Consider the following 11,489-nt stretch of genomic DNA (forward strand, 5'->3'; position numbering starts at 1 on the left):
TCCCGCTCGGCCCGGAGGTCCCGCTCGGCCCGGAGGTCCCGCTCGGTCCGGAGGTCCCGCTCAGTCCGACTCGGCTGACCTGAGATCAGACAGGCGTCAGCAAACCGAACACATAAGAACCACCAGCCTGATCTGATGGAGGGAAAATCAAACCATGAATCCTTTGAGTTTAACAGAATTTAAAGAAAATGATTGAAAACCAGGAAGTTTCAGGAGAATTTTGAGGTTAAATCATCAAAATTTCAGCAACTTCTTCATTTTACTTCTTGTTATTTTTCTTACTTTATATTGTGACATGTCTGTCAGGTTGTGTATTTTCATTATTCATAAAACATTTTTCCTTTGCTGCCTCAGCAGAACAATCAGAGTCTCTTCGGCATGTTTTGTGTTGAATTCTACGACGGAGTATTGGAAACAAGCTAATCATTTTTGGTTTTAAATTACAAGATAAATTTGTAATAATCTGAGAATAAAGTTGCTATTTTACAAGCATATAGCCAAAATATTATAATTTTTTTAATAACAGACTTTATTATTGTAATATTATGATTTTTTAAAAGTAATAAGAAAATACAGTTTAAATTTAAAAAATAAAGTTCTACTATCATGAGAATAAACTCAAAATATTATGATACAATTTTTTATCATAATATTTAGAATTTTTTCGTTATTCTCGTAAAATTAAATTAAGTTGTAATGAAATTACAACTTAATTTAAGTTAAGTCATAAGATCAGGAAAATAAAATCCGGATCATTTTAGAAGCATCTCCTGCTCCAGCGCTCAGGTTCTGGTCACCTGGTGGCCGGTTCTGCTGGTGGTTCTGGTCTGGTCGGGTTGGAAACTGGACCCTCACACACAGTCCCTTCTCATCGGGTCGCAGGAAGACGTCGTCTGGCAGCTCGTCTGAGGACGGCTCCGACTTCCTGCAGAACAACAGTCAGATGGTGAGATGGGGGAGTTCTGGTTCCGGTCCAGTTCTGATCCGGTTATAGTTGGTTACCTGACGGACTCTTTGGAACCAGACTCATCCAGTATTTTGAAGGGAGCAGCAGCAGGTTGATCCACGTTGCTGATCTGACAGGAGAAAGAGAACTGTGAGTCCATGGCCATAGTCAGTGAGCAGAACCAGAACCGGGTCAGAACCCACCTGTTGGGACTTTCTGAGCAGCAGCCTCTTCTTCTCCTCCAGCTCCTGACTCAGCTGCTCCTGCTGCTCCTTCAGGTGTCGCATCTTCTCTGCAGGAAGCAACCAGAAGTTGAAACTGAAGCACCAACTCTCGTTTCCCACAGGCAATGAAGGCATCATTAGGACAGCGAACGCACCTTCCATCTCCTTCTGTTTCTGCTGGTTGTATCTTTCAGCCCGCAGCTCCTCAAAGCACAGCTCCTCCCCTCCTCTCATCAGGTCCTCTTTACAGTAAGGGCTCCACTGGCTGGCCACGCCCCCATCATGAAGCCCCGCCCCCATGTTCACCTGCACCGTGCTCTGATTGGCTGATCTGTAGCCATCAAACAGATCATTTCTTTTAACAATTTGTACATATATTACACCCGGAATATCACATTTTAAGTGTTTACTTTAATATTTGTTTTAATAGTTGATTAAAACCAAATATTCCTGTTTGTGTGACTTTTTCCTTCCACTCAACTTTCCAATAATTTGTTGAAATATTGCCAGTTTCTTTAATTATTACCATTAGAGGTTGGTTTAAAATTCTTGTCAAACATGTGACAACTGTCTTCTTCATGACTCTTAAGACTATAAATTATTTTTATTTTAAAAATATATAATTTTTAGTGATGTGTAATACTGTAAAAATTTTAATTTTGCTGTTTTTTATTAACCAGAATCAACAGAATTATACAAATAATTTGATTTATAATCTATAATACTTAAAGTTCAACTGATTCTTTAAATCACAGTTAGTAAACTGTAATATTTTATTTAGTTTGAAAAAACGTTATAAAGCTGCTCTGCTTTAGCTTTAAATTACAGATTTCACTTACAGAGAGCTGACGGACAATCCTTCCATCTCTGCACCTGCATCGATCAGAAACAAAGAATCAATCACTATCAACAAGCTCATAATTGTTAAAGAAAATTAGCCTTCTCATCTCAAAATTAGTTGAATATTCAAGTGATGTAAAAAAAAAATAATAATAATTTACAAGGCATTTGTGCAATAATTATCTAAAAAAAAAAGAAAGAAAAGAGACAATTCTGCAAGAGAAACCATAAAAATCGCCCATCATCTTTAATTATTTCTAACTATGGCAAACCTCCTGTTTGAGTTGTCATGCTTTTATTCTGAAGGGGCAACTTCCCGCGTAACGGTTAGCGCAAAAGCAGCTCAACGGCAAACTAAAGAAATAAGATAAGTTGTGACGGAGATAAAATGTATGTAGCTTTTGGCAGCCCTCTTGATAGACACACAAGGTATGTTTATGACTGAAATAAGTACAAGTCTGAAATATTGTGACTTAAAATGTGCATTTGTTTAATAATGTGCCAAAACTAAAGTTAATTTAGGTTGTAAACGTTATTAGAACGGCAGTTTTCATAAACATAATCGAACAGTAACAATGCACATAATGTTAAAATAATAATACAGCTGCCAACATGATTCAGTGATATTTTAAGCCATAATGTTAAAAAAAGACAGGTAAGAAAACGGAACATATTGGCTTCTGATCGTTATGACGCTGACTGAGCGCTTACGGGACTAGGATTAATTTAGCCTGGCATGGAGCAGGACAGCTGCACGGGATAAATTACCATGGTAACTTATGTGCTTCTGCTTTTGTGGAACTCAGCCCAGGCTTAATTAAACCAGGGTATCTGGAAACTACCAGTTTATTCCACTATCTTGGATTTGGGATTCAGCCGTCCGATTTTATGGAAATCATCACTTTGTGGTTGTTGTTTATTCTGAGCCGAATTTGATAAAGGGCTTTTATTAGGCCGTATATACGTTTAGCGTCACAAATGTTGGCGTTCTTACTGTCAGTAATCACATTTATACTAAAATTCGCCGGTTTTTCAGTGAAATTCGGCTGAAAACGTCAGAGACGTGGATAAAAATCGTTCGAACGAACCGTTAGACTCATAAATGCTTACTGTGAACACCAGCGAAGAAAGGATTCACGTTTTGCTTCAAGTATTCATTACAGAACAATAATAAAACAAGTTTTCTTACCGGAAGTGTTATGAAGGAGACCAAAACAAGATTCAAACAACCCGCTCTCGTCACAGCTGGCTTCCTCTGGTGCATATGATCGGTCCCAGGGTGTTGCACCGCCCCTACTGGCTAAACTTGTACTGCACTATAAATATTCTGTTTTAACTCATTTTTTTGGCAATAATTTGATCTTTAATATTGCTTTTATACTGGTCTCAAGCTGTTCCAATATTTTCCTTAGAACTTGCCGTTATCAACAGTCATAATTAACTTATGTCAGTGAGTAGAATTTTCAATATATTAAAAAAGGGCTAGAGAAACTACTACTACTACTGCTAATAATAGTAATAATTAATAATAATAATAATAATAATAGAGTTATTACTAGAGGTATTATTAGTATTATTCCAATTATAATTATTCTTTTTATAATTATTTTGTTGAAAAAGAAATAAAAGAGCAAGAATAAATTAACATTAATAAGACAAAACCTAAACCAAAAAAAATCAAATAAAACGTTTTTTTTAACAAAAATGTATTTTTATTTGTTTAGGTTAGATGTTCTCCTCAAAACCCTCTGAAAGATAACAAACTGACAAATATAAGTATTTTTCAAATATATATAGGAATAAAATCAACGCACATCTACTTGTTGTGACTTTGGATGAACCAGTCAAAAAAAAAATGAAATGAGCTTATCCGTTTGTAGTCACAGGAGATAAAACTTGCCAATGTGTAGATTTATCCTCTTCCTTCTTTAAAACGACATTAAATGTTTTGATTTTCTCTCCAGGTTTGTGGTGAAAACAGGAATTGCTCACAGTGGGATCCATTTCTGCAGTGCCACCAATTTTTTCTGCTCCTCTCCCTGAAACCTGTCCTCTGCTTTCTGTGGGCCACACCTGAGTGACGTCACAGGCGCGTCACCTCATTGGCCTGCTGTGTGTTTTGTCTTCCTGTCAGGCAACAGGTGAGACACACCAAAGCAGCGCGCGCTGAGGAGCGGCTCAAACGTTCCCGTTTTCTGTCGGACTGAGGCGGACTCTTCTCCATTTTCCTCGTCAGTTTTGAGCTGACCGAAATGTTCCGGTTCTGTACTTCCTCTCTGCTGCTGCTGGTTCTGCTCCGCGGCGCGCAGCGCGGCGCGGCAGAACAATGCGAAAGCGGCGGCGACGCGTTCGTCTCCGGCAGTGAGAACTTCGTTCTGGACGCGAAGGACGCGGTGGAGGACGGCGCCGCTCTGCTGGACACGCAGGCCGTGTCCGTGGATGAGGAGTGCGAGACGCAGTGCTGCAAGGACCCACGCTGCAACCTGGCGCTGCTGGAGCCGCGCGACGAGGAAGCGCAGGACACGCGCACGTGCGTCCTGTTTGACTGCGTCCATAAAAATCGTTTTGTGTGTCGGTTTGTGAACCAGGCCGGATACAAGAGCTACATTAGGAGGAGCACGTACCAGAGATACCTGGAGGCACCAGGTGAGGGCGCAAACACCAATCAATACCTAATCAATAGCAACAAATCACCAGAGAGAGATGCAGGAGAGTTTTAAATCACCAGAATGATTGATCCAGATCTAATTTCTTTAAATTTTCTTACTTTGTCAATCAATAATTGTCTTTTAAAACTTTTTATGAAACTGAAACAGCTTATATGAGTCAACTGAGATCTGCCTTTAATTGTTAAGTTTTTGTTGTTTTCACAGTCAGACTGAGTTTTAAAGAGACAGACTCCTTCATCTAGATGGAAAACCAACATCTGCTTGACTATCGCCCAGTCCTCCACAAGTAAACATCCACAGGAAAACTTCTTGCGTAACAGATGGATGACTTTAAGAACTGCAGCGTGCTTGTGATGCCCCTGGCTGCTTTCTGCCCTGGGCAGAGAGCCTTATTCCCCGTCACTGTCACCACTTTGCAAATCTCAAGATGGCACAGTTTTTCTGTTTAAAGTCAATCCAAGAGAATTTAGGTGTATAAAATGGTTTTGACACCAGCAGCTAGAATTTGAAATGTTCTCCAAGGAGTTAATCAGCTGAAAACGTTTTGTAAGAAAGATAATAAACTGAAGGACGACGGTTGTTTCAAGTCTGGGATCAGAGGCTCGCTGATTTCCTCTCCGTTCCTGAAGATGTGAGTCTCTGATGCTGTTCGCCTGCTGGAGTCGGCGTTATCTTTGAGATTATTTATGTAGATTAAGACCAAGAATTGGGAATAAGTTGTGTCCTTGTGACAGGATGCTGATTAAAAGGGTTTTTTTCCTTGGCTAACACTGCATGTTGTTAGTCCTTGATGGTCATTAATGCTGAATTGCAACGATAAATAGTTTTGTGAATTTGAAATTTCTTGGCTGCTGTCTCATTGGGGTTTATTTCCCCGTTCTGTGAATTTTCTACTGTTGATGACGGGCGCAAACATAAAAACACTGCAGACACAGGAAATGGAAATAAAGAGGAAAATGAAAAAGAGCAAATCTGAAATGCTCCAAACTTGCTCTAGAAAAAGGAAGTCCTCCAGGCCACTAGAGGGAGTCGACCACCAAACCACATGACACCAGACCTTCAGTAAAGGCAGAATATTCAAAAGAAAGATGGAAAAAGCACACTACACTTAATGCCTTTTTCAATATTTCATGAAAGCAGCATATTTGTGTAGATAAAAGCTCCTCCAGACTCCCCCTAGTGGTCTGGAGGACCTCCGTTTTGTAGAGAAAGTTTGCAGCGTTTCATATTTTCTGTTGTTTTTTGTTTGTTTTTGTTTCCATTTCTTGTGTTTGCAGAATTTTTCTGTTGCATTTGTTTTGTGGGTTTTGGAGTTTGCATCATTCATGGGTTGTTTTTCAATGGTTTTCGGCGCTTGCAGCCATCATAGTTTTCATCTTAAATCAACTGTCAAATTGCTGACGTGTTTCTTTTTCAAGTTTGATAAAGTGAAGACACTGAGTGGAACTGTCCCTTTAACAAGGAGGACATTCATCTGAAATGCTCCGATAAGAAAATGAGTCCAAGTGTTTGTTCCGGAGGAAACGCTGTCTCAGTGTCGTGTCATAAACAGATCTGCTGTTTCCCAGGTGAGCTGGCTCCGCCCATCGCCAACGCCGGCCCTGACGTCGTCCTGCAGCCCGGAGAGAACGTGACGCTCAACGGCTCCGAGAGCATACCGCTGCACCACGCTAAGATCTCTGACTACAAGTGGACTCTGCAGAGCGGAGACCAGAGCCTGAAGCTGGAGGTAACACCTGCAGGGGGCGGGGCTTCACCTGGTCCTCAGGTGGTCAGTAGAACGTCAAAGCAAACCATTTAGAGCTGCTGGGAGTTCAGGCTGGCCCGATTCATCCCAGAGTCCAGTCTGAACAGGCATGAGCTCAGAGTTGGGTAGGAACTAGTTACTTTTACTCAGTTACATTTACTTGAGTAACTTTTTTTGAAAAAATCTACTTTGTCCTTTTAGTTTTGCTTGGATCATTTTATCATGAAGTATTTCTGCTCTTATTTTCATTTCTGGATTTTCTTCCCACTGAATGAAAAACAAACGTGTTTCAACCAAAACCTCACCAGACAGACACACAGCTGCACTTTCTGAAGAAACTGATTTGGAAACATTTTATTTTGCCTGATTTTGTCACTTATGTTAATTTTTGTCATTTTCGTTCTTGAAATGCCAACATTTCCACTTAACTTTATGTTTTGGTCCGTCTGATGATGTGATTTTTAAATATTAAATGATAGATAATTTGATAGGTTAATTTTTTGGACGGATGCTTTTTACTTTTACTTGCGTATAATTATTTTGTGCTCCGTCTCCTCTGAGGTCGTAGTCACGTGTCTCCATCCATCAGAGTGTTTTCCTGTCTCTCTGCTGACCGGCCCGTTAAGTTCTCCCGTTTTCCTCTGACTTCCTGCAGAAAACCAACCATGACGACCAGGTGAGGCTCTCCAACGTGCAGCCGGGCTCCTACGTCTTGAAGCTGACCGTCACAGACTCCAAGGGGAAGAGCGGCCATGACACGGTCAACATCACGGTCCTCACCCCAGAGCTGTCCAGCTGTGAGTGCTCATGGGAAATGTAGGCCTTGCTGCTGATGTTTGATGCACATGATCAGTTTGCCGATAACTGGACAGATTCCTTAGCATGACGTCTGTTTTCAGATCGCTCCTCTCAGGGATCTAACAGTTTATTCATAAAGTTAAAGTTGGTCATGAATCGGCTCAGGGTTTTGCTGACGGGTCGTCTCCCGGTCGGTCGAGTGTTGAAGCGATCTGCTGCCAGGTGGGAAACTTTTAAGGAATCTCCTCAGTCAGTTCTGACCTGGAGGGATCAATTCATTTCTAACAGGATCTACTTCCTGTTGGTTGAACTTTGAACTGAACTTTGTCAGCTTTTCACAAAGTTTGTTGCTTTTCTGATGGATCTCCTGACTTCTAGTTGATGGTTTAAGGCAGGGGTGTCCAAGGTGGGTCCTGGAGGCCCGGCATCCTCTCCCTGGTTTAACGCACCTGGATCCAATGGTGGCTCATTAGAAGATCTAAGAGGAACATTGACAAGCTGAAAGGTTGTTTCTACCACCAGGGAGAGATGCCGGGCCTCCAGGACCCACTTTGGGCACCGCTGGGTTACGGTGTAAACTTTATGATCCTGCTGCCTGTTGGTGGATTAGTTGAGGCGTGTCTTACTCCAGGTGTGGAGGACGAGTCCGCTGGGCCGGCCTGGTGTAATGGATCTCTTCCCATCTGTTCATTGTTTAGACGCTGATTTCCTGCCCTGCTCCCATCGCCGCGGCGCTCTGCATGTTTTTGATGCTTCGCTGCTCAGTAAATACCGTCAGTTAAAACCAGCTGCACTGAAGGGAAACGTCTGAAACCTGCAGGCGGTTTAAGGGATCCACTGCCTGCCGGTCCCTTAAAGTTTGACTGGTAAAACTTTAGGGATCTACTAACTTCTGATTGGCCATTTCAAGACTTAGTCTCTTCCATTGGGTTCTACTAGCCGGCGGTGAAACATTTAATGAATCCAGATTCACCGTTTAAGGAATCTTTCTGCACCAGTTTTGAATGATTTCTTTATTTCCATTGGTTCTTTGAAGGATCCACTCATCAGTGGAAAGCTTTAAGGACAAACCTCCTGTCAGGTGACCCATTCAGGGATCTACTAACTGTTCTGGTCACCTCCCTTTGGTTTCTGAGGGATCTGCTCCCAGTGGGTTAATGGTTTAACTGGTAAACTTCCTGTTATGGATCCACTCACTGTTGATTAAAGGATTTGCTGACAGTAAAGTTACATTTTAATAAATATATTGACATAAATACTTGATTTAACTGGTTTCTGAACTCTTGGTTCAGATTCTGTCAGTTAAAGTTTTTCACTGATTTAAAACTATTTTATTATTTGCAGCTTTTAGCTGCAGTGAAACGTGAATCAGTGCATTTGTTGTGCAAATGTTTGGTGAACTGAATCCCAGTTTTCATGCTGATGATCAACGCCTCTCTTCATACTGGCTGGACTGGTTATTTAACACACACACACACACACAGTTTCACACGGCCTGCTCAGCAGAACCTGCTCTGCCAGGTCGGCTCTCTGATCTGAGAATCGTTTTAGTTTAGCAGTTTAGCTGAGTTTTGTCAAACTGTTTGATGGAGTATTGGTCCTGGTTCTGATTGGTCCCAGCTCCGTGACAGCCGCGGTCCTGGCTGTGAAACACTTAGCGTCTCCATGGTTACCAGGAGGTCAACACCGCAGCACTCCTTCACCACGCCCTGCTGTGGGTTCGTGTTTACACCAGCTGCTCGGCGGCTTGCTGTTTAATCTGGGTCATGTTTGAAGCCACTCACAGGAAGTGATGTCATGCTCTCCCTCAGTGTACTGCCTGGTTCCGCCGAAGACCGGCCCGTGCCGCGCAGCGTTCCCTCGGTGGTTTTACAACACGACGACGCGCCGCTGTGAGAAGTTTATCTACGGAGGCTGTTTACCCAACAAGAACAACTTCCTGTTTAACACAGAGTGTATGTCAGCCTGCAGAGGAGTCACAGGTAACACACACACACACACACACACACACACACCTTTGATGTTGATGACACAAACCAGCTCCTGGTGACACAATCTGTGTTCTTTTGTCCTCAGTTTCCTCAGAAAGGAGCATCACTCTAAACCCCCAAAGTGAGTCTCACTACTCAGCTCTTCATATCAGCTTACTGTGGGAGGGTTTGGTCTAAGTGTGTGTGTGTGTGTGTGTGTGTGTGTGTGTGCAGAGGAGTGCGGCTCACCGTGCCGCCCCAATCAGCTGACCTGTGATGACGGCTGCTGTTTGGACCGGGCTCTGGAGTGTGACGGCGTGAACCAATGCAGCGACGGCTCTGATGAAAAGCTCTGCAGCAAATGTAATCACACACAAGATCAGTTTATCCATCAGTTGTGACTTTACTGGAGAAATGTGCAGCATTGCTTCGTAAATACAGGAAACCTCTGTGTCGTATTTGACATTAAAGCAAAACAAAGTTAAAAATGTTCAGCATCTGGAGAGACAGTTGGGCAAACTGGGATGAGATCAAGTCATTTACTGAGTCTGAAGGCCATTTCAGTTTAGCTTGAATCTGATCGGATTTCTTCTGGAGGCCTTTCAATGAGGTCGCTTCAGACACGCTGCACAATGAAAAGGTAATCATCAGGCTAAACAGGCTAAAGAAAACCATCTGACCGTCTGGATTAGCTGAGTCTGCAGTTTATTACAGGCTATCAGAACCGTCCCTCAGCGCTAGAGTTCAGCTACGTTCTCCCAGTTTGGACTGGAGGAACGTAGCTGATGTAGAACATATGCTAATCCGCTAATGCACCACTAACAGAGCAAACTATTTGTAATTGAGCGCTTTTGCTAATGCGTCTAGCTTCCCCTAATTAATTTTTCCAGATAAATTCTGAAACGTTAGTGTAGTTCAGAGGTGGGCAGTCCTGGTCCTGGAGGTCCGAGTCCTGCAGCTCTTAATGTCTCCCTGGTCCAACAGCTGAATCTCCTCCTCAGTGCATCAGGTTCTCCAGAGTCCTGCTAACGACTCAGTATCTGACTCAGGTGTGTTGAAGTAACATCTGTAAGTTGCAGGAGGCCCTCAGGCCTGGAGCTGCCCCCCCCCCCCTTGACATCTGCAGGAGGTTTTAGTCATCGACTGTGAGAACTACAAAACTTGGTCTTTGTGACATATTGTAGCTATCAACATTGTTGAAGTTAGCGCATTAGCATTAGCTGCCACTAAATACAATGTTGGCGTAGCTAACTTCTGAGTTGAATCCTGGAAACATGGCAGCTAAAGAAATGATCCTCCTCGTCTTCTCTAGTGAGCCGGACCTTCAACCGCCTGCTGAGCGTCAACGTCAGCGACCTCCAGGGTGAGTTTCTGCTCCGGTTGCCATGGTGATCAGTCCTCCAGGAGAAAGTGGGTTGGACTCTGACCCAGCTCCGTTTGGTTCTCCGCAGCTCAGTGCGTGGAGCCTCCTCGCACCGGCCCGTGTCGGGCACACTTCCACCGCTGGTACTACAACCCTAAAGACAGGAAGTGCTTACGCTTCATCTACGGTGGCTGCGACGAAAACGGGAACAACTTTGAGGACGAGAATGATTGCAGTGAGACCTGCGACGGCATAACAGGTGAAGAGTTGATCAACGCTGGGCTTTAGAGGAACATCAGCAGGTGTTGGACGGGTTACGATGCGAGACGAAGAGTCGGCCTTGAAGAACCTCCACACTCTGCCAGAGAGCGTCTGGTCTGAGAAACTGTTGGACTGAAGGAGTTCAAGCTAATGTTCTCTTTCTGTCAACAAGAAACCTTGGACTGTCAGTTAGAAACCCAACAGAACCAGAACCGGTCTCCAGCTAAAACTCTGTGGCTCTGGAAACCTGTAGAGGAACTGACAGATGCTAACTTTTTCCAGCTAACATTGAGCAGGAAAAAGGCTGAGCTGTAGGTAGATCATCCAGCCTTAATGCAGTCCAGCCTGGCCTGGACAACCAATCAATAACTATATGTATCCCATTAGACACATGATCAATATCCATATATAATATGTCTGATAGAATATTCAATCGTTTCACTTACAATCTGATCCAAAACCGCACAGCATTCTGGGAGATGTAGGATGAGGAAAAGCTTTAGCCTCTGAACCTCATAACCAGCTCAGCTGGGTTGGTGGTATTCATTGGTTACCTAGCAACTCACTCATTCATTGGTTACCTAGCAACTCACTCATTCTTTGGTTACCTAGCAACTCACTCATTCTTTGGTTACCTAGCAACTCACTCATTCTTTGGTTACCTAGCAACT

General features: G+C 43.0%; 2 protein-coding genes across 4 annotated transcripts in view; one reads left to right on the forward strand and one right to left on the reverse strand.

Annotated features, from left to right (window-relative positions):
• The window catches only part of bub1ba (BUB1 mitotic checkpoint serine/threonine kinase Ba), a 5,883-nt gene extending 3,705 nt beyond the window's left edge, over nucleotides 1-2,178 (reverse strand). Inside the window, exons 1-6 of one of the 2 annotated variants that reach the window (XM_016662153.1) lie at nucleotides 2,010-2,178; nucleotides 1,326-1,501; nucleotides 1,150-1,238; nucleotides 1,003-1,076; nucleotides 798-925; nucleotides 11-79 (exon numbers count right to left, since the gene is read on the reverse strand). In XM_016662153.1, coding sequence (XP_016517639.1) covers nucleotides 11-79; nucleotides 798-925; nucleotides 1,003-1,076; nucleotides 1,150-1,238; nucleotides 1,326-1,501; nucleotides 2,010-2,089 — 616 coding nt within the window. In that variant the 5' untranslated portion in view covers nucleotides 2,090-2,178. Of the gene's footprint in view, nucleotides 80-797; nucleotides 926-1,002; nucleotides 1,077-1,149; nucleotides 1,239-1,325; nucleotides 1,502-2,009 lie in introns of both variants that reach the window. The other variant, XM_016662154.1, reaches the window with a different exon arrangement.
• Nucleotides 2,179-2,342: 164 nt separating this feature from the next.
• The window catches only part of LOC103153707 (kunitz-type protease inhibitor 1-like), a 12,449-nt gene continuing 3,302 nt past the window's right edge, over nucleotides 2,343-11,489 (forward strand). Inside the window, exons 1-9 of one of the 2 annotated variants that reach the window (XM_016662155.1) lie at nucleotides 2,343-2,439; nucleotides 3,975-4,656; nucleotides 6,248-6,408; nucleotides 7,082-7,223; nucleotides 9,036-9,206; nucleotides 9,301-9,336; nucleotides 9,429-9,557; nucleotides 10,507-10,557; nucleotides 10,646-10,816. In XM_016662155.1, the coding sequence (XP_016517641.1) occupies nucleotides 4,263-4,656; nucleotides 6,248-6,408; nucleotides 7,082-7,223; nucleotides 9,036-9,206; nucleotides 9,301-9,336; nucleotides 9,429-9,557; nucleotides 10,507-10,557; nucleotides 10,646-10,816 (1,255 nt within the window). In that variant the 5' untranslated portion in view covers nucleotides 2,343-2,439; nucleotides 3,975-4,262. The remainder of the gene's footprint in view (nucleotides 2,440-3,974; nucleotides 4,657-6,247; nucleotides 6,409-7,081; nucleotides 7,224-9,035; nucleotides 9,207-9,300; nucleotides 9,337-9,428; nucleotides 9,558-10,506; nucleotides 10,558-10,645; nucleotides 10,817-11,489) is intronic. The other variant, XM_007574723.2, reaches the window with a different exon arrangement.

Source organism: Poecilia formosa, unplaced genomic scaffold (genome assembly GCF_000485575.1).
Source record: "Poecilia formosa unplaced genomic scaffold, Poecilia_formosa-5.1.2 Scaffold360, whole genome shotgun sequence".
Classification (NCBI taxonomy): domain Eukaryota; kingdom Metazoa; phylum Chordata; class Actinopteri; order Cyprinodontiformes; family Poeciliidae; genus Poecilia; species Poecilia formosa.